Source organism: Sceloporus occidentalis, unplaced genomic scaffold, assembly GCF_023333645.1.
Source record: "Sceloporus occidentalis isolate IW3139 unplaced genomic scaffold, rSceOcc1.0.p SCAF_7, whole genome shotgun sequence".
In the NCBI taxonomy this organism is placed as follows: Eukaryota; Metazoa; Chordata; class Lepidosauria; order Squamata; family Phrynosomatidae; genus Sceloporus; species Sceloporus occidentalis.
In genome coordinates this window covers 98344981-98366505 of record NW_028316987.1, presented here as the reverse complement: position 1 = coordinate 98366505, position 21525 = coordinate 98344981, and the positions used below count along the sequence as shown (strand labels likewise).

Genomic DNA, 21525 nt, shown 5'->3' with positions numbered 1-21525 from the left:
GAGTGAACTTTACTGTAAATTAAATCTGGGCTTGGATGAAATGACTGAAGCTTTGGTAGAGCTGAATGAAAAAGGCAACACTCTCCTGTTGAAATCTGGAGAAGACAGAACACAGGAGGAAAAAAAGGACATTTTGGACATTATATTCAGCATCACTCAGTGGAATCAGGATGCTAAGAAGGACCTACAAGATTATAACATGAGAAAAAGGCATTTATTAAAACAATCTGCCATGAAGACAAAGCAGGAGAATACCAAACAAAAGACAAAACTCAAAGGCGGCAGGAAGAAAAAAGCCCAAAGCAGGGATTTATTGGAGGAGGACTGTCCGAGTGCAAATAGAGATCGTTCTCCCCTTAGGCCACAGAGGCTTCTGGAGGAAGGAACATCCCTCTTTCCTTTTCCCAGAGGAAAACAAGCCCACTCCCACAGACCTGAAGGGCAAGACATTGGAGGAAGAGAAGAGGCTTCTGGTGCGCAGCCTGCAGGAAGTACACCTTGCAGGGACTCCATTGACCTCGCAAAAGACTCTCAAAGCAAGGAAGCAGACAGCCTGGAAGGTCCTTCCTTTGAACAAAGAAGGGAGAGCGAAATGGAGTTCTCTGGCATCTCTTCCTTGGCTGCAACTAGTGACAGTGACACAGAGACCAGCAGTGAGGAAGAGGAGGAAGAAAGCCCTGAGGACAAAGCCCAGAGGAAAAGGGATAAGAAGAAAGCCAATAAAAGGAACCGGGGCCCTGGTCCAGAAGACCAAGTCACTAACGAGTACCTGGTCTATAAATATGACACGGATTTCCAAAGCGTGGAGGAGGAAGGGGAACAGACGGATCGGGAGAAGACCCTTTCGGAGGCTTCTCAGCAGAAGAGGCTCTCCCGAGAAAGGCAGATCTCTGCAGCCTGGACTGAATGTCTCCATACGCGGTGGGACAAAGTGACCGATATCATCTTGCCAAAGGACTTCGATAGGTATGACACTCTGAAACTCTGGGGCTATGCGGTGGCTCATATTGCCCTGCCGACATCGAGCCATCGCCTGCCCAGCCTAAAAAAGTACAGCAGAGACAAACTTTGGGGGCTCTTGGAGAAAGGTTTCCCTCTCTTGAAGTCTGTACTTTCGGGATTAAAGGTGCCCGACTCTCAGGAACAAGTGTCTTATGCCAGGACTCTAGCCTTAGACATTGTTCAACGCCTGCTATTGGGCAGGAAACCCAAGACGTCTCTCATCGTATTACCGGACTGGTTGAAGGAGACCCAATTGATAAAAACCTTCCAAGAGATCCATCGAATCTGGGAATGCACCCCTGAGAACCAGAAACCTCCGGTTTGGGCGCAAGTGGACAACGAGGGGAAAATGGTGTCCAGAGAGGCCTTGATGGAGTGGCTCTTAAACGTCGTAGCAGACCTGAGACAACGGGCAAAAATTGCTAAACAGTCAGGCTTTGATCCGATGGAAGAAAAAACTAAAGGAACTTGAGCAGGTAGAGCTGTAAAGAAAATGGAGACCCCAAAAGAACCAGAACTGACAGAAGGATGTCTGCGGACCGAGCGGCGCTCCAAAGGACATTTGCCATTGACTCCTGTCCTGGGGGTGAGTGCCATGGTGGGAGGGAGGTTAGAGAACAAAGGAGGCGGCAAGGGAAGGGAGGGAGGTGCAAGGAGAGGGATTGGGAAACACTAGGCAAAGAAGGACGCTGAGTGATGTCAGCAGTTCGGATTTAGAGGACAGTGCTTCCACTTCTCAAACGAAGAAGAAACCTAGAGGGGAACAGCCCTGGGACCAGATTCACTGGGTCAGGGTTTTGGGGCTGGAGACAACTTGATGGAAGGTACTGCTGTTTTGGCTGGTGTTCTTTCCCGGGCACAACGGAAAAACCCATCCTTGCCAACCAAGGTACCAACGGTCCAGAAGAAAAGGCTTCTAGAAAATGTTGATGCTGCTGAGAATGGTCATATCTCGGCAAGGCCTCGATTGGACCTGGAAACTAACAAAGACTCACAGATTGGGAACGTAAGTCTAAACCCTCTGCCAGACAGACACACAAAGGAGAAGGAGGGCAATCGCACACATGGCAATGGCGCTCACAGAGAGGCACCGCAGGGTTCTGCAACTTTGGCATCCGGAGGACCCCTCGGGGTGCCGGGTGACAAGCCGCAAGAAATGAGAAAGGAAGGGAGGACATATGCCAGTATAGCGGGAGGGGACGGTGGCGCTGTAAGACAAGGAGAGTTAGGGTCTTCCAGCATGACGGCAGATGAAGAGACATACCTTGACCGGTTCTTTAGTGAAGCCTCGGATGTAAGAAACCCTAGAGCACGCTTTGTAATACGGTTTAAATATTTAGGGTCAGACCCTGAGAAAGGGTCACGGGCCTATATTTCAAAGCGACTTCTTAAAGACACATTGGATGCTCAGAGGGAAGATATTGTGGCAGTGATTCAGCTTCCGGGATCTACAGAAATAGATGTATGTTTAGCATCTGAAAGAGTTTACAGGCATTTCTGGATTAGCTGTAAGAGGGTGAAACGTCTGAACCCGGATCTGCTGTCGGAATATGAGATGTTCCCTTTGTTTAGAGGTGATACCAAGGTTCTGACTATAAGTTTCAGAACCACTACTATCCCTGCTGAAGACGTAGCGAGGTGGGTGTCTAAATACGCCACGATCCTGACAGGGCCAGATAAAAAGGAAGATGAGCAAGGCTACTGGACAGGGGAATACAGATGCGTAGTCTCCTTTAAAAATGAAGACCCTGAGTACAGGCATGGCAAGATACCTAAGTACTTTTTCCTAGGGGCTGATAGAGGGATCACCAGGTACAGTGGCCAACCTCAGGCCTGCTTCCAATGTGGGTCCTATGAGCACCAGAGGCGCCTGTGCACCACTCCTTTGTGTTCACGGTGCGGCACCAGGGGCCACCCGACAGCTGCGTGCTACAGCAGCATCAAGTGCAACTTTTGTGGGGAACTGGGTCACACTTACTTTTGGTGCCCTCAGGCATATTATAACCAGCAAGATGCGAGAGTGTTTGAGAAGGCCCAGCAAGTAGACAAAACAGGAAAAGAAAGGGCAGAGGTCCAGGAGAAGACAAGGGATTTGAGGGAGAACTTCAGAAGGAGGGGAGAGAAGTTACCAAATTCAGAGCAGCAGGAGGACAGGGGCAGGCCTAGCGACCCATTGCTTGCAAGGGAAGAAAGACAAACTGCAGAAGACAGACTCACTATAGCTGCTGAATGGAATGTATTGCGCAGACGAGGGGCAGGAGGAGAAGAAGGGAGGCCACAGGAGAGGAGGGGTCCCCAGGAACAGATAGTCACAGAGAACAATAGTTTTCATGTTCTTGTGCATGAAGAAGAGGGTCAGAACAGGTTGGACAATGAGGAGCCCACCGATAATAATAATAATGATGGTAATGATAATAATAATAATATTTATTTGTATACCGCCCTCTGGCAAACCAATCCGGGCGGTTAACAACAGTAAAATATAAAATATGACAATTAAAAACACTTTATCCCTCCCCCCTTAAGACAGTATTAAACAGTATAACATATTAAAACACAATATCAATGCATAAAAACAACAATTAAAAACTAAAAACCCTGATATCCCTCTGTTGATCCTCAACCATCACTAAGATGGGGCCACGGGAGGAATGAGGGAATCAGGGAACCTGGGAACCTGGGCTGGGATGGTTAATCTGGAAAGGCCTGCTGGAAGAGATCCTTCTTGACCGATAGCGAAGTCTTGGTAGCTGTCCAGGAGGTAGCAGATAGACAACCCATGCAGACAGAGGAATTGAAGGGGCAAAGGACTCCAAAGACCCCTAAGAAGAAAAAACAAAAGGAACATAACACACAGAGGAGTGAAGGGGAGGGGGAGAAGGTGATAGGAGGAACAGAGCAGATGGAGGTGAGGCAGATGGTTGACCCCCCCAAACCAAAGTCCTGAAGATCCTTCTAAAGACCCACCTGAAACGATGGTGATAGAAGTAGCAGCTGAACCAATAGGGACAGAAGTACCAGCAGAAGTACTAGCAGAGAACACATTGAGTGAAGCATCGGAGAACTCACCGCAGTTGTTTTCAGAAGAAACAGTAGCTTCAATACAGGAATCTGGTAATAGATTGGTGGAGCCTTGCGGGACGGATGCAGAACCCTTTTCCTGCCCCCTTCTACCCCTGGCTCCTGACGGAGGCATTCCTCCTCCTCCTCCTCCTCTTTCCAGTGCTCCCGCCCTTGTCTCCACCTTCCCAGTGTCCTCTTTACCAACCCCTGTCTCCACACCCCTTTCCCCTTCCCCCCAAATTGGTGAGGCTACACCTCCGGTTGCCCCGGAGGAGGTAGAGAGGACCCAGCTGGAATCGGAGGACCAGAGGACTGAGAATCCTGGAGAGAACAAACAAGACTAGAATGGTTGGGAAGCCTTTATTTGGAAAGAATTTATCTGAATGTAGTTTAATTGAATTAAATTAAATTTAGGTCAAATTTAAAATTACAATTACATTAAAATTAAGTCAAATTCAAAATGAAAACTAAAATTAAAATTACAAAATTAACAAAATTAAGAAATATAAAAACAATGCCAGTCTTTGTTTGGGAAAGAAAATCAATTACCTGTTTAATGGTTATGGAAATGTTTAATATTGACATTAGTCTTGACATTGTAATGATTATTTGGGTTTTGATAGTCAGGGTTAAGGTAATGTTAAGCCAAGATTAATCATGGTGTCACCTCTTGGAACGTGAGAGGGCTGAGGATGGCCGACAGGCGGCAGGAGATCCTTCCTCTTCTGGCAACCATGGCGCACGACGTGGTGGTCTTGCAAGAGACCCACCTGGTGAGCGAGCAGCAACGCTCCCAGGGGCAGAAACTCTGGACGCAAGGACCCTCCATTTGGTCTTATGGGGAGGAACACCAGGCAGGCGTGGCGGTCTTATTTAAAGCCAGGCAGGACCTGCAGATTGACTTTGTCCTGGAGGCTTTACCGGGCAGGTTGCTGGTTGTGGATTTTACTTTGCTGGGGATTTCGAAGGATGGGAAGGAAGAAAGGACTCCTTTCCGGCTTTGCGGGCTTTATGCCCCAGTGGTGGCATCGCAACGGAAAGCATTTTGGCCTCATTTGAAAGGGTATTGTGCTACTTACAGGCATTTATTGGTTGTAGGGGATTTTAATAATAGAACCAGACTATCTGATTATTCAAATTATGTCGATCGAGGCAAAACGGGGAAAAAGTCAACCGCTTTAACACCCGAGGAGAGACTTTTGGAGACCTTTTTCTCAGATCGTAATTTAGAAGATAAAGCCTTGGAAGTGAGTAATCGGTTCAGTTTTTTCCCTCTTCCCTGCAAAAAAGCATTTATGGATAAATATGGTTCACTGGAGGGAGGCAAATTCACTTGGTATCAGAAAGACAGAGCTAGTCGATTGGACAGGATCAGAGCCCCTGCCGAACTGAAGGCCTTGAGTTGCCAAGTGACGGTCACTCCTTGGTCTGACCATGCCATGCTTCACATGCAGTTTGCTTTGGGCTTGGAGCTTTACTCCAGAGGGAAACCTCTGTGGAGGCTTTGCCCAAAGACGCTTGGCAACGCCGGCTGCAAGGAGGAGATTGCGGGCGTCTTGGCAAATATGCTGACGCTGCAGGATCTCTATGTTGGAGAACTGTCTGTCTGGTGGGAGAGAGCCAAAAAAGTCCTGAAGAAGACTTGCCAAAATTACGAATATGTTATCAATAGGAAAGATTTGCAGGGCTATCAGAGAGCAGTCTACCAATTCTTGAAATGCCGTTACAAGGTTAACAACGGCCTTCCAGTAAACCAAAATGTGTTGGAATGGTCCAGAAGTGTAATAAGAGAATTTCAAATTAAGCAGAAACGTAAGAAGAAATACCATAAAGAATTCAGGACCAAGGGGTCAGTGGTGGACATTGAGGATTGGGCCAGAGCCAAGGCCCCTCAAGCCTCAGTGGTCATGGGGGGCTTGAGGCACAGTCAGCAGGACCCAGTCAGGAGGGACCCCAGAGCAATGCTGGGAGTGATGGAGGATTTCTATAGGGACTTATACGCAGGGGAAGAAATAGGAAGGGAGAAAAGCAAGGCTTTCTTAGAACATGTGCCCCAAAATATCCAAGACAAAATGTACCCAGGGCTGACTCAAAGAGACAGGGATGAATTGGTGGCCCCAGTGACAGAGAAAGAAGTCCAGGAGGTCATTGTCCAGGGAAGGGGCAAATCGGCTCCGGGACCAGATGGACTGGGATGGAGCTTTTACAAGGCCTTTGCCAAGTGGCTGGTTCCCCCTCTCACCCGAGTCATCAATGAACTCTTGTCTAGAGAGAGCCTGACAGACTCCTTTTATCAAGGCGTTTTGATTTTCTTTCCCAAACAAGGAGATTTGACTTTGCCCAAAAACTGGCGACCGATCGTTTTGACAAACGTGGATTACAGGATTGTGGCAAAGGTTTTGAATAACAGACTGGCAAAAATAGCACCCAAAATCGTTTTAGCTTCCCAAACCAGTGCCGTTCCAGGGCGCTTTATGGTGGACTCTATGTGTTTGTTTAGAGAGGTCTTTCATTTGGCCCAGAAAGGCAAGTGGGAAACAGGGGAAATACTGCTCTTGGATCAGGCCAAGGCTTTTGATCGGGTTCACCATCAGTTTATGTGGGAAGTGCTGGCAAGGAGGGGTCTCCCCATCCGCTTTGTCAGGTATCTCCAACTGCTTTACCTGAAGGCGCAGGTGACTCCTCAGGTGAATGGACACAGGGGGACTCCGATTAGGCTGAAGTCGGGGGTCAGGCAGGGCTGCCCCCTGAGCCCCCTCCTCCACGTCCTGGTTCTGGATTCGGTCCTTTGCCAAATTCAGGCAGAAGAAAGCATCAAGGGTTTGAGGGTCACCCTGAATCCCAGCGGAGGAGTCATGCCTTTTCCCATAGAGGCTTCTATGGTTGAGCAGGTGAAATACGCAGCCCATGCGGATGACATTTCCCTCTTTGTTAACGATCGAAGGGAGATAGCTTCAGCTATGGCTATTTTTGAGAGATATCAGCAAGCTTCAGGGGCTCAGATAAACTTGCAGAAAAGCTCTTTGATTTCCTTTTCCCGAAAAGAGGAAAGTTTAATTTTGATTCCAGTAGAAGTTGTTGGTAGGATTCAGGAGGAGCAATGCGAACAGTCTGAAAAATTAGAGGAATACAAAATGTTAGGTTTGAAGTTCTCTATTAAACTTTTCGGGTGGGAAAAGAACTAGTATCTCTGGTTGGAAAAAATAAAGGCGTGTTTTGATAGATGGAAACCGTGGCAGTTAAATGTTTACCAGAAAGCAGTGTACATAAAGACTTACCTGATGCCGCAGGCCTTGACTCTGGCCGCAGTGTATCCTCCTCCCCAAAAGGTTTTGGGGGAGGCAGAGAAACTGGTCTTCCGTTTTCTCTGGGGAACGGCCTTTTTTCCTCTGGCTCAATGGGCCGTGGCCTATAGGAAAGTAGAACAAGGAGGGTTAGACTTGCCTGCGTTGAGACTCAGGTTCCTCTCAGCTTTCCTCAGCCAGAACTTTGGGAAACTCAGCCAACGGTTTCATCATGGATCTAGTCTGGAAGGGTGGCTGGCCCTGTTTGCCGATCACTGGGTGAGAGAGAGCTGGGCTGAGAAATGGTGGCGGGAGGAAGGACCGGTGCCTTTCCGGGTGACGGCCGCCATGAAACAAGCCGGCCCCGACTTCCTCAGGGAGGTCTATGGGCAGATTCAGCAGAACAAAGTCCTGGCAGAGTGGTTTCGGACCAAGGCGGGATGCATCAGGACCTTGAAGGGTTTTGTGTATTGGGAAATGGTGAGGGTGGTCTTCTTTCAGCCGCAGATGGAAAAGGACACCAAGAGGGACCAGTTGTCACTCTATTTAAAAGAATGGCCCCAAAGCATCGAGTGTTTCACGGACCGGAGGGTCCCCTTCGGTCTCTGGGACATTCGATGGAGATTTTACCACCAAATATCTTGTTTAAAGGGGAATCAGCCTTGGCTGAAAGAAGCAGAGCAAATGTGTCCTAGACTGTTGTGTCAGAAACAATCTTGTGTGACTGGAAAACTGTACAAAGAGACCACAGAACACTTTATAAAGGACTGTCCCTCGGCCAAGGACACTTGGGAGAAGGTGGCCGCTGCTTTGGACTGGCCGGACCTAGCCGGTCAGCCCTGGGAAGCGGTGGCCTCTGGACTGGAGCCGGAGTCAGAGGTCAGAGGACCGCGTCGAAGGCCGGAGAGGAAAAGGAAGAGAGGACACAAAGGGGGGACGGTGGACTCATTCTGGGAAGTCCCTTGGTCAACAATTAGACTGGTCAATCTGTATGTTTTGCTGGCTTTGGTTTTCCAGAGAAAGAAAGAGTTAGTGACACAAATGCAATCAGATGTTAGTATTGCTGTCCGTTTTGTATTGAGCAAAATAAAGACTCTGAGTGTAATAGAACGAGGGAGGATGTCCTCCAACAAATGGAGGAAGTTCTGGCCATGGCTGACGGAGGCCACATCACCTGAGAAATGGCATCCATTGCGCATATACTCTTGTCATATGTTTATGTAAAGCATGTGAGTTTCGGATCTAGATTATTTATGTATCAGGATGTAAATTCTGGGTTTTGAAAGATTTGAAATAAGTGTAATTACAAAAGTAAAAGGAGAAGATTTATAGTTACAAGGGTTTTATAATGTTTAATGTTTTGTAATGGTATAATGGTTTTGAAACAGCTGAAGTAGCAAATTTGTTTGTAAGATGTACTTTTGTATATTAAACTTCATTTAAATTTTAAAATTCACACTCAGTGACAATAAAAACAACATTTCCAAAAAACAACAACATCTAAACCATCCCAATTTTACCTATAATCTGTATATATCTTGCAGAACTGAGGACCGATTTCATGACGCTTCATAGATTATGCCTGCTATCTTTAACTCTAGACACTTCCTAATACTTACTGAGGGCACTCTATCCCTTACATAGATGTATCATACTAACTCTTAGTAAACAAAAACTATATCACAACTAGAAAAGTCATTAGGATCAGCTTATAAACCTTGTATTCCTGAATCTCCATTTCTACTCATCGTAACTAACGATACCTTAAACAGAGACTGTTTAAAATCCTGCTCAACGTTTTCCCTCCTTTATTAATCATCCTCAAAAGCAGTAACTAATTCTCCCTGAAGGTCTTTTTGCAGGTATTTTCTCCAAGGCTTCCATTCTTTATCAAACATTTCCAGCCTTTTTTGGCTTATCAGAGCAGTTAATTTGTCCATTTCGTACATATCTAACACTTCCATGCTTCCATTGTAGGGATCTCCTCTGTTTTCCAATCTTTGGCGAAGACAGTTCTTGCCGCTATAATCATAGAGAATAAAGGCTTTTCTTTCTCTTCCCCCAAATTCCAGGTATCTCTCAGATTCAGAAGGTAGACATTTAATTCAGGTCCTGATCTATTCTTCCCCAGAATAACTTTGACTTAGGACACTGCCACCAACAGTGTCAATATCTACCCATCTCCTCCTTTTTGCACCTCCTACATCTATTAGGGTTATGACTGTACATTTCAGATACTTTATGAGGACTAAGGGACCATTTATACCTTGATTTGTAGAGGTTTTCTCTAATCTCAGTTCTTGGGGGGTGTTTTGTTTTATTTTGCCATAATTTCCCCCAAGAATGTAGTTGTAAAGGTCTTTTAAATCTCTAGCCCATTCAATCATATATTCCTTCACGGTTTCATCTTCTAATTCAGGATTCCTAATCAGGAACTGTTTTATTATTTGGTCTAATTCAGGTTCATCTGAGCCAATTCCTAGATGCTTACTATCAATTAGAAACCTTTCTTTTAACTGTCTATAAGCAAACCACTTTCATATATATCCTTCCTTTTGCAGTTCTTCTTGAGATTTTATCCTCCTTTCCCCAATTCAACCGTTGTTATATTTTCCTATGTCACCCATTCATTTTCTTTCAGATCTTCTCTTTCAAACAAAGCATCATTTGAAGATGTCCGTAATGGGATCCATGGGCACCATTTCTTTCTAGATAGCTCCCATGTTCTAAGCAATGCTTTCCTAATTAAATGGTTCTTTGCATTCCCATCCAATTTTGTTTCATCATATATCAAATATCCATCTAACCCATGATTTAAATCTCGGCTCCCCGGGGGCCTTTCCTTCGCCAGACCTCTCTCTCCGGAGGGGGGAAGAAGGGCCCCTGAGGGAGCCCAGGGCCTGGCAGGCTACCCTTCTGGGCTCCCTGGCGGCCTTTCCCTCACCAGACCTCTCTCTCCAGAGGGAGGTCTTGAGGAGGAAGGGCCCCTGAGGGAGCCCGGGGCCTGGCAGGGCGTCATCCTGGGCTCCCCGGGGGCCTTTCCTTCGCCAGACCTCTCTCTCCGGAGGGGGGAGGAAGGGCCCCTGAGGGAGCCCGGGGCCTGGCAGGGCATCATCCTGGGCTCCCCAGGGGCCTTTCCTTCGCCAGACCTCTCTCTCCAGAGGGAGGTCTTGAGGAGGAAGGGCCCCGGAGGGAGCCTGGGGCCTGGCAGTCCACCCTTCTGGACTCCCTGGCGGCCTTTCCTTCTTTTTTCGGCCGAGGTGAAGAACCGAAGGGAAGGGCCTGGGACGGGTGCCCAAGCCCTTCCCTTCGTCTCCTTCCCCTTCGGCTGACAGGGCCCATTTGAGCCCGTTTGGCCGAAGGAAGGGACAGAGGAGGAGAGGCCGGGCACACACCTCCTCCTCCCCACGGGACTTCGGTAGCCCTGAGGTGTCCTTCGGAGGACACCTCAGGCCTGGCGAAGCACCGAGGAAAGGAGCAGGTGCTGCACGCCTGCTGCTCCTGCCCCTCACGGGCCCTTACTGGTCCCCACCTGTCTCTGAGAAGCAGCTGGGGGCCAAGGAAGGGCAGGTGCATGCCTGTCACCCCCTCTCCCAATCCCACCCCCTACTTCTAGCTGTCTCTTAGACAGCTGGAGGTCGGGAAAGGGAGCAGGAAAAGCCCCACCCCCTGGAGGGTGGAAGCTCCACCCCTGGCACGCGGCCCCACCCTCAGAGGGTTCGGCCCCCCAGTTGTCTGAGAGACAGCAACCCGGCCCCCAGTTCAAAAAGGTGGCCTACCCTTGCCCTAAAGCCTAACTCCTAACCTTTCCATCAGTCTCTCTTGTCTAGGTCTTTCCCCCTTTCTCCATTCATTGTAGTCTATCGGGGGGGGGGGTCATCCTTGGACATTTCCAGTAAGCTGGCCAGGGGTCAGTCTGGATGACCACAAGATATTACCCTTTTCTAACCCTTCCATCAGTCTCTCTTGTCTAGGTCTTTCCCCCTTTCTCCCTTCATTGTAGTCTATCTACTTTTTACAACTCTTTACTTGCCTCAAGCTTTCCCCATTTCTCTCTTTGCAGTCAACCAGACTACCTCACAGGGGCAGCGGACTCTCTTGTGTCTTAAGCACAGTCTGGATGACCATTAGAGATACTCATTTCCAACTCTGTTCTATTTCTGGTTTGAGCCTCCCAGCCCCTTCTTGTCCTTAACGTCAATCATTCTGAATGACAGACTCACCCTCCCATTTTTCATGGACATTTCCTGTGTTTCCCCAGTTGCCCAGCATCCTTGTCCAGTGTTTAAATCACTGAACAAATGCACTTTGTTGGCTATGGTATCTATCGTGTGTGTGTGTCTGTGTGTATGCAGGGTGTCACTAGCCCACCTTTGAACCCCTCACACACACAAAACGGCAGCCTCTTTGGGGGAAAAGCAGCCCAATGTTGGGGCGCCATGAGACGCCAACGCGTTTCACACAACAAGCAGCAAAAGCAACCTCACCTCCGTCCGCTTCTGCCAAATTGTCATCTTCCTGTTGCTTCTTCTTCCCCCTTTCTGCAAACTTGCCGCTGTTTCTTTCCGGACACGTCCTTTGAACCACTTTCGTCCTCCGGCTGCAAGGCCTTGCTCTCTGGACGCCTGGGTTTCGGAGAAACGGTGCCTTTGGGCCGCGCTTTCTGCAGCTCCCGTGTCCGGATGCGTCCTTGCAGGCGGCGAAGCAGCGCTTGGGAACGGCTTCCCAGGTGGTTTCCCTCTCCTCCGCCTTCTCCGCCACTGACATCCTTTCCTGGGGAGGCAGGAAGAAAGATGCTTTAATTACTTTAAAGTATTGGTAAAGCCTTTTAAAAGTCATGTTTGCTTAGAGGTCCCAAACCTGTCCATCATGCAATTCTGCGTTTAAAGAGATTATAACTCCCTTCTGGAGGGTTCAGCCCAGAGCTTGGAAAAGTTACTTTTCTGGGCTCATGTTTCCCAGAGCCTCCAAGAACCGTAGGAGGAGGGGTGGATTCTGGGACCTACAGTTTCCGCTCAACTAGACCATAGGTTTTCCTCTTTGCTCTGCAAAGGCCAACACACTTTGGGGGGACTACAACACCCAGAATCCCTCAGTCTATGAAATGGGCTTTCCTAGGGCTTAGAAAAGTTACTTTGAGGGGAGGGGGCTTTACAAGTCCCATAACCACCTGCAGCCTTCCTGAGGAAGGGGATTCTGGGGTTCATTGTCCCCCCCCCCACTTAAAAGTAACTCCCCCTCCTTGCTCTGCTTACTTTAGAGGCAACAGCTGCCCCCCTTTTTTGGAACTACAACTCTCAGAACCCCCCTCCATTCAGACTACCTTGGAGCTTGGAAAAGTTACTTTGGAGGGGCTACATTTCCCAGAACCTCCAGGAGCTGCATTCTGGGATTTATAGTCCCCCCTTTTAAAAAGTAACTCTTTCTTTCCATCCCGCTCCAACCCAGCTCTGTCCAAAAAGGAGCCAGACCCCTTTGTCTGGGACTATGACTCCCATAATCCCCCCAAACCTGGCCTTCTGGGGGCTGTAGGGGGACTACAACAATGTTAACTCTTGTGGCCCTTTATGTATAAAAGGGGAAAGAAATGATGACCCGGGGACGGCGACTCAGGCAGCTGGAAAGGCAGCCCTGATTGGGGGCCTTTTAGCCACACGGGAAACTCCGGGCGCCTCCTGATGACGTCACCGCACTCCAAGTGCGATGTACCGGCCCCGTTGCCCCTAGCAACGCGGCTCTCTCCTCTGGGGCGGGGAGAGGGAGAATAAAGCAGCCAAGCAGACTCGCAGGGGGCGTGGCCATGCAAATGAGTCCTCGCTGAGCATGATGGGAAGAGGAAAACTCCCATTTCCCCCTCTTCTCCCAGGAATCTGGCTTGGCTCTTCCTTCCCCAGATGGACTCCCCTTTCCCTTCCAGCCTCGAAGAGAGGAGCACTTTCAGGGCTTCTCCCTCCATTTTGAAAAGAGAATTTGAAAAGAGCAATTTCCCCAAAGGTGGTCCCACCCTCAGAAAACAACAGCCCTGCAAGGCTGGCCCCAAAACCTTACACAACCCAAATTCCCAGCAAAAGCCTGCCTTTGCAGCCTAAGAGCAAAGCCAAGAGGCGAGTCAGAAGGCTTCCCTTACGTTTAATTTAATATACACTTCATAGAATCCTAGAATCAGAGTTGGAAGAGAGCGCAAGGGCCTGCCATGCAGGAACTCCCAATCCAAGCATCCCCAGCAGATGGCCATCCAGCCTCTGCTCAAAGACCTCCAAGGAAGGAGGCGCCACTACACTCCGAAGGTGGATTTAATGCTATCTAAACGTTATCATCATCCTGGCATTTAATATACATGTAAACACTATTTTCAATGCTGATGACGGACGGTGGCCTCAGAACCCCTTCCAAATGCTATCAGGCCCCAACAGCCAGGGCTGCCTCTCTTCCTCCTCCTCCTCCTCACCAAAGACTACTCAGTGAATGCCTCCATTGAAGGGAGGCTTATTATGGAGGGAATATCACTATCTTTGCAGGGAATACTGTTATATCTGGAGCATGTTCAGGGCTTCTAGGCAGCAAAGCCCAGAGAACCCTCTATCTAGCCTTGCTTTCCCTCACAAAGGTTCCGTATCTGCTCTGGAACCTGTTTGACTCCATTCTGGAACCCGGCTGTTGGAGACCAGCGGCTGCTTTCTGTGAGGCTCCTTGGCCTGGACTCAGGACTCAGGCCTCCTCCATTGACCATGCCTGGCTTTAAGCACCGCATGAAAGTGAGTGAGGGCTGAAGGGCAGAGGCCAAGTGGTGGGAGGACAGCCAGGGCGCCCCTTCTTCTCCCCTGGCTCTCCTTCATTGTCTCTCTCCTTTCCTTCCAGGCCATCAAGGAACATTTCAAGCGTCCTACACGGATCAAGCCTGACCCCAAGGGCTGCTTGGAAGTGAGTGAGGGCCGAAGGGCAGAGGCCAAGCGGTGGGGGGACAGCCAGGGTGCCCCTTCTTCTTCTCCCCTGGCTCTCCTTCATGGTCTCTCTCCTTTGCTTCCAGGCCGCTGGGGAACATATCAAGCCTCCTCCATTGACCAGGCCTAGCTTCAAGGACCGCGTCAAAGTGAGTGAGGGCCGAAGGGAAAGGCCAAGCGGTGGGGGGACAACCATGGTGCCCCTTCCTCTTCTCCCCTGGTTCTCCTTCATCGTCTCTCTACTTTGCTTCCAGGCCGCCGTGAAACCTTTCTGTTTGATGTTCCAATGCGTAAAGCGCCAAAAGGACGAGGACGATTGTCCAGCGTAAGGCCTCGTTTCCTTCCTTGCTCACTTGCTTCCTGTCCTCTTTCTTTCCTTCCTTCCTTGTTCTAACCTTTCTTCCTTTCTTCCTTCTGGGACATAGTAAAACAAAGGACTGTACTGTATTTGCCCAAAAAGAAAGCATGCCTTCCATAGAGAACCATTACAAAATACTTGCCCATCACAAGTGCTCTTCAATGATGCTCTGGGCGGCCAAATATGGTTTCCCTATGGGAAAATATCTCCCTATGGGCCAGAATGGTTTCTCTAGGGGCAAATATTCCCCAGTGATTCTCTATGGGCCAGAATGGTTTCTCTGTGGGCAAATATTCCCCAGTGAGGCTCTATGGGGCAGAATGGTTTCTCTAGGGGCAAATATTCCCCAGTGGTTCTCTATGGGCCAGAATGGTTTCTCTAGGGGCAAATATTCCCCAGTGGTTCTCTATGGGCCAGAATGGTTTCTCTAGGGGCAAATATTCCCCAGTGATTTTCTATGGGCCAGAATGGTTTCTGTATGGGCAAATATTCCCCAGTGATTGTCTATGGGCCAGAATGGTTTCTCTAGGGGCAAATATTCCTCAGTGATTCTCTATGGGCCAGAATGGTTTCTCTGTGGGCAAATATTCCCCAGTGAGGCTCTATGGGGCAGAATGGTTTCTCTAGGGGCAAATATTCCCCAGTGGTTCTCTATGGGCCAGAATGGTTTCTCTAGGGGCAAATATTCCCCACTGATTCTCTCTGGGCCAGAGTGGTTTCTCTAGGGGCAAATATTCCCCAGTTGTTCTCTATGGGCCAGAATGGTTTCTCTATGGGCAAATATTCCCCAGTTGTTCTCTATGGGCCAGAATGGTTTCTCTATGGGCAAATATTCCCCAGTGGTTCTCTGTGGGCCAGAGGGGTTTCTCTATGGGCAAGGAAATAATAATATCCTTATGGTCAATAATAATACCAATCTCTTTCTCCTGTCCCTCTCTCAGTCTCCCAGATGTCAAGGTCAGCTATGTTGACAAGGACATCCCTGAGTCACTTGCATCACGGAGTTGTATCTCTTTAACGGTAAGGAATGATAGGCATCCCCCCCTTTTCCTCATCTTTTCTGCCCAAAGTCATTCTTCTTTTATCTTCATAGGATGGCAGGGGAATAGACCTTTCAACTCATGGGTAACCAAGGGGCAAAACTGGGGGCGGACGCGTCTCCCTTCTCCCCCTTTTTAGGGAACGGCTTTTCGGCTCAAGGCCAACCCAAGAGCATCCCTTTGTGGCCCATAGACTCTCCTTCACTTCTCTCCTTCTTTTGTAGGATTCGGAGAGCGATGGCTGTCCTGCAGAGGCTGATCTTGGGTCCAGGTCTGACAGGTAAGGTCTTCTCCGTTTGGGTCCTGGATGGGGACTGAATGAAGAAGTCTCCGCAAGCGGTCTTTCCACTTTGTTCCATGGCCTGTTCCTGTCTTTCTTTCTTTCTTTCCTTCCTTCTTTCCTTTGTTTTTTCTGTCTTTCTTTCCTTCCTTGTTACTTTCCCTTCCCCTTCCATCATTCTCCCTTCCCTTCCCTTCCTTCCTTCTTTCCCTCTTTCTTCCTACTGGGACTGAGAGGGTGATGATGATGGTGATGATGATATCATATTCCTGTCTGTGTTTCAGTTTGGAAGGGATCCCTGAAATGCTTGAGGCAGAGAGCCTTCCCTCTTTGATGGTAATTAATAAAGTCCTTTCCCCCTTTTCCCTCTTTATTGGAGGACTGTCCAAACTCATTCTTCTTTTTCCTTGCTAGGAAAACGATGAAGAGATGGAAGCCACAGGGAAAGGAAAAGATGGGGAGAAGGTGAATAACTCTTTGGGCTCATGGGTAACAAAAGGGGGAAACTGGGGGGGAGACTTTTAGGGTCAGGGCCAGCCCAAGGCCACCCCCTTGTGTCCCATGGTCTCTCTTTCACTTCTCTTTATCTATAGGATTTGGGCAGCCATGATCCCTGTCCTGCAGAAGCAGAGCCTAATCCTACACCTGCTTCAGACAGGTGAGTCCTTATGTCCCCCCAAGCGGCTTTTCCAGAACTTCATTCTGGCCCCAGTTATTTCATGGTCTTTTTCCTTCCTTCCTTCCTTCCTTCCTTCCTTCCTTCCTTCCTTCCCTTCTATCATTCCCCATCCCCTCCTTCTTTCCTTCCTTCTTTCTTTGCTTTCTTTTTCTTACTTTCCTTGTTTCCTTTCTCTTTCCTTCCCCTCCTTCCTCTTTTCCTTCCTTTTTTACCTTGCTCCTTCCTTTCATTCCTCCCTCCCTCTTTCCTTCCTTCTTTTCCCCTCCCTTTCTTTTCCACCTCTTTCCTCCCTCTCTCCCTCATTCTTTTCTTTGAACCCTTCTCTCTCTCCCACCCTCCTTTCTTCCCTGCTTCCTTCTCTTTCTCTCCCTTTCCCCTTCTTTCCCCTTCTCTCCTTCTTCCTTCCTTCCTGCCCTCTTTCTTTCTTTCCTTCCTTCCTTCTTACTGTGACTGAGGGATGATGAGGATGATATGTTTTTCCTGTCTCTATTTCAGTTTGCCACAACCACAGGTGACCAATGCAGAGGAGACCATCCCTGAGACGCTTGGCCTAGAGAGTATTTCCTCTTTGACGGTAATTGAAGAGTCTCCCCTTTCTCCCCCCTTTTCTGTCCAAATTCTGTCCAAATCTATTCTTCTTTCATCTTAATACGATGACCATGAAGTTAAGGAAGCCCCAATGGGGGCCGCAGGGAAAGGAAAAGATGGGGAGGAGGGGAGTCATAGAACCCAAGGGCCCTGATGCAGTCCAACCCACTTCTTCTGCCATGCAGGAACTCTCTATCAAAGCAGGCCCATTGACAGATAGATGGCTATGCAGCCTCTCTTTAAAGAACTCTAAGGAAGGAATGTTGATCTGGAATCCCTTTTCCTGTACCTTGCCTCCCTTGCTGCATCGGGTCCTATTCTCTGGAGCAGCAGAAAACAAGCTTGCTCCCTCTTCAGTAGGGCATCCCTTTAATATTTAAACAGGACTGTCATATCACCTCTTCACCTGCTCTTCTCCAGGCTAAACATCCCCAGCACCTTAAGTCTCTCCTCAAAGGGCTTCATGGTTTCCAGACCCTTTCCCTCCTTTGGACACATGGCTCCAATTTCTCAATGTCCTTCTTGAATTATTTTGCCCAGAACTGGACACAGGGCTATTCCAGGTGGAGCTTGACCGAAGCAGAATAGAGTGGCACTATGACTTCTCTTGATCTAGAGACTATGCTTCTGTTGATGCGGCCTAAAATCGCATTGGCCTTTTTAACTGCTGCTGCGTCGCACTGTAGACTCACATTCAACTTGTGGTCTAATCTAGGACTCCTAGATGCCTTTCACAGGTATAAGTCTCCTTAAGCCAGGTGTCTCCCATCCTATTTAAATATTGGAAGGGATGTCATGTTGAGGAGGGAGCAAGCTTGTTTCCTGCTGCTCCAGAGACTACAGGAAAGGAGATTCCACCTCAACATTAGGAGGACCATCCTGACAGTAAGAGCTGTTTGACAGTGGAACAGACTCCATCAATGGAGATTTGGGTGGCGTCTCCTTCCTTGGAGGTTTTTAAGCAGAGGCTGGATGGCCATCTGTCAATGGGGATGCTTTGGTGATGAGTTCCTGCATGGCAGAAGAATGGGGTTGGACTGGGTCAGGGCCCTTCTTGGGGTCTCTTCCAACTCTATAATGTGCATTTCATGGTTCCACCCTAAAGAACTCTGAAGAACTCATAGGTAACAAAAGGGCCACCCCAAGAAGACCCCCTTGTACCCCATGTTCTCCCTCTCACTTCTCTCCCCCTCTGTTTCTTCCTAGGATCCAAGCGCCGGCCCTTGTCCCCCAGAGGCTGATCCTGGGCCCAGGACAGACAGGTAAGGTCTTCTGTCCAAAGGGCCGAAAGACCAGCGGTGCATTTGTCTCATGGCCTTTTCCTGCTCCGTTTCAGGGTCCCAGAACCTCAGCAGAGCAGCTCTGATGAACAGCTTGTTGGTCAGGACTTTCATGGGCATCATAGTGGCAATCCCCTGGTAAGGAAGGAAGGAAGGAGACCCTTAAAGAAACACTGGCTCATCTCTCTTCTTTCCACTCCTTTCCTCTTTGGTCTTCTGCCTACATTTCTGTCTCACCTGCTCTTCTTCCGCTCATCTCTTTCCTCTCCTTCCCCTTCTTTCTCCTTCCCTAATTCCTTCTGCCCATCATTCACCTCCTCAGTCTTTCTAAACCCTACTCTTACCTTTATATCCTCCTTGAAAGCTCTTTCCTGCTTCCTCTGGCCTTCTTCTCACATCCTCCTGACCCTTTTCATACTTACTCAGATCCTTCTCTCTTTTTACCTTTTCTGCGTTCTCACATACTTTCTCTCCTTCCCTATCAATCTCTCTCCTTTCGTTCTGCGTGTTTCTCTCTCAAGATCCCTTCTCTCTCCTTCATTTCTCTCCCTTCCACCCTCCTGGTCCCTTAATCTCCTTCTCTTCCTCTTTCCTTTCCCCTCTTCTCTATACTAGAATATATTCATCCCATCTTCTATCCTGTTAGACATGCCCTTCATTCCTCTTTCCTAGAGTTCCCTTCTTCATCATTAGTCCATTATTATTATTATTATCATCATCATTACTATTATTACATCTGTCCAGTTTCCCTCCCAATCCTGGACTGCCTCCTTCCAATCTTCTTGCCAAGAGCTTCTAGGTTTTCCATCTCATACATCTCTCAAAGTTTTATTTGCCAGTCCTTTATTTGAAGGTTTGTATATTCCTTCATTGGGATGTTTTGGAAGCTAGGCTCCTCTCCTTAAAAAGGCCGCTTTGGGGTTTTGGGAAACAGTTTGCTTTGACGCTTGCTCCAGGTCCTCTGCAATGGCTTCCTAATATAATGGTCTGGGAATTCTTGATGCAGCTTGTCTTTCTGAGACCAGAAAACGAAATGAGCATTAAAACCTTTGAGAGAAAATAGGTTCCCCCTCTTTTTAGAGTTATCCAACCCAAAACCCACATTAGAGAGCAGGCCTGATAGGAAGGAAGGCAGGACACGTTCCCAAGGCTTGTCACATCCAACGGGAGTCACCTCCTTTCCCCTGCTGCTGTCTTTTTCTCTCCTGACAGACAGAGGCGGACATACATCAGATGTGCCAGACCTACCTCACCGGCTCCAGAGAATTGAAGAGGTCGCTTGCAAACGCTGTTGCATCCAGCTATTTGGACTTGTTTCTGGAGCATTTCCTGAACTCAAAGGAAACGTAGGCGGCTTCCTCCTCCCAGGAGCCCCCCATTTCGCTCCCGGGGTCTGGGGGGTCTGGCAGGGATGCCATTGGCTCTCCTTCCCTTTCTCTAGGGCCTGCGATGAGTTCATCTATGCAGTCTTCTCTTCACCCGAGTGCAACCTAGACATCTGCATGAAAACCTTCTTTCTCAAACTGAATAAATACCAGATTCATTACAGCAAGGAACTGCCTTTGGCCAAGGTAAGGGCTGACCCTGGCAGGGCTCATCCACAAGGTAGGAAACCCAAGGTAGTTTCCCATCTGCAGGTGACCCTCCTACAGAAAACCTGCTTCTCTCCTCAGGTGAAGGCGCTCAGAGGGATCAGGGCCATTGTAACGGAGCACAGCACCATGCAGGGCCTGAAGTACTGGCTGGAGGCCCACTTTGTGACCCTGGCCAATGTCTTGATCAAACAGTTCCAACTCAAGGAGCACGGGACCATCGACAAGGCCAAAACGGGCCTGATCCCAGGGTCCGTTGGTTGCAAGGCAGGGCTGGGGCAGGAGTGGCCAGTGGGGCTAGACCCAGATGTACACACCAACCCTGAACCAACCCTCTTTTCTGTCCCCTCTCTCTCTCTCTCTCCTGCAGGGAAGTAATTGATATCTTGACAATCCTGCTCCAGAAGCTGGACCTGGTGAACAGCATGAAGATCACGCTCCTCTCCCTATGAATGCGGTGAGTCTGGGTTCCTTCCCTCTCTCTCTCTCTTTCTCTGGGGGATGGCTTTCCCTTAAAAAGGGAAGACTCACGAATAAAAGGCATCTCTCCTTCCCTCCGCAGGACTGAACAGACGTCGCTTCCACCTGCGCCGTGCCTCCGCCCAAAAGGACCTCCATCCCCAGCCTCCAGCCGAGGCCAGAGAAGTCCCAGAAGACAAGGGGCTCCCTGCTGCTCTGGGTGAAGACAAGGATGCCATCATGCGGCCTTTCCACGCGGCTGCCACTCGGACGCTGGGCGCGGACATTTCCCCATTTGGGGCGGGACAATCCCAGTTCTCCCCAGGGTTAAAATGTCCCATCCATGTCGAGCCACCGGTCCCAGGTTCCAGTGGCGGTGAACGCTAGCAGCCAAAGCCCCTTCTGGATGGAGCTCTGGGGCTTCAACTGCCAGAGTCGAGCTGGGTTCTTTGAGCGCTGGTTGGCATCAAATCCCCACTCTGCCAAGGAAGCCAGAGGGAGGAAGGAAGAGAGGACTACATCTCCCAGCAGCCTCTGCCCACCATCCCCTTCCTGACACTGCTGGTCAGTCGTATGGGCTCCCCGAAACACCTGCTGCCTCCCATTGCTCCCCTTTCCTTCCCCTCTCTCCTTCCCCTCTTTCCTTTTCTTCTTTCCTTTCCCTCTTTCCTTCCCCTTTCCCCCCTCCCTTTCCCTCATTCCTCCCCTTCCTTTCCTTTCCCTCTTCCCCTTCATCTCCTTCCTCCCCTGGCTCTCCTTCCTCCTCTTTCCTGTCTTTCCTCCTCTTCTTTTTCCTCTTTCTCTTTCCTCCCTTATACTTTCTTCCTTCCTTTTTCCTTTCCTTCCCTCCTTTCTTCTTTCTTCCCTCCCTCCTTCCTTCCTTCTCTTTCTTTCCCTTCCAGCTTTCTTTCTCCTTCCTTCCTTCTTCATTTCCTCCTTTTTTTTCTTTCCATCTTTCT

The 21525-nt window shown here is 49.0% G+C and overlaps 2 protein-coding genes across 2 annotated transcripts; both read left to right on the top strand.

Moving 5' to 3' along the window:
* The first annotated feature begins 7284 nt into the window (after positions 1-7284).
* On the top strand, positions 7285-8573 carry LOC149310257 (uncharacterized). The gene has a single exon (XM_089534040.1). The coding sequence runs from the start codon at positions 7347-7349 to the stop codon at positions 8571-8573; it is 1227 nt and encodes a 408-aa protein (XP_089390166.1). The 5' UTR covers positions 7285-7346.
* A 5213-nt stretch (positions 8574-13786) lies between these two features.
* On the top strand, positions 13787-21525 carry LOC149310256 (uncharacterized). Its single transcript, XM_089531491.1, has 17 exons — positions 13787-14104; positions 14208-14270; positions 14377-14439; positions 14545-14615; positions 15590-15668; positions 15913-15968; positions 16253-16304; positions 16383-16433; positions 16562-16626; positions 17143-17221; positions 18442-18497; positions 18572-18653; positions 19728-19861; positions 19957-20086; positions 20189-20358; positions 20478-20564; positions 20670-21525. Exons 1-16 carry the CDS (start codon positions 14078-14080, stop codon positions 20557-20559), a joined length of 1260 nt encoding a protein of 419 aa, XP_089387617.1. The 5' UTR covers positions 13787-14077; the 3' UTR covers positions 20560-20564; positions 20670-21525.

Excerpts from the sequence above, each read along its gene's own strand:
- LOC149310257 (XM_089534040.1), top strand. The coding sequence starts at position 7,347 with ATGCCGCAGGCCTTGACTCTGGCCGCAGTGTATCCTCCTCCCCAAAAG.
- LOC149310256 (XM_089531491.1), top strand. The coding sequence starts at position 14,078 with ATGCCTGGCTTTAAGCACCGCATGAAA. Across the intron at positions 16,434-16,561 it reads AAGGAAAAGATGGGGAGAAG|GATTTGGGCAGCCATGATCC; the intron begins GTGAATAACTCT and ends CTTTATCTATAG. Across the intron at positions 19,862-19,956 it reads TTCCTGAACTCAAAGGAAAC|GGCCTGCGATGAGTTCATCT; the intron begins GTAGGCGGCTTC and ends CCCTTTCTCTAG.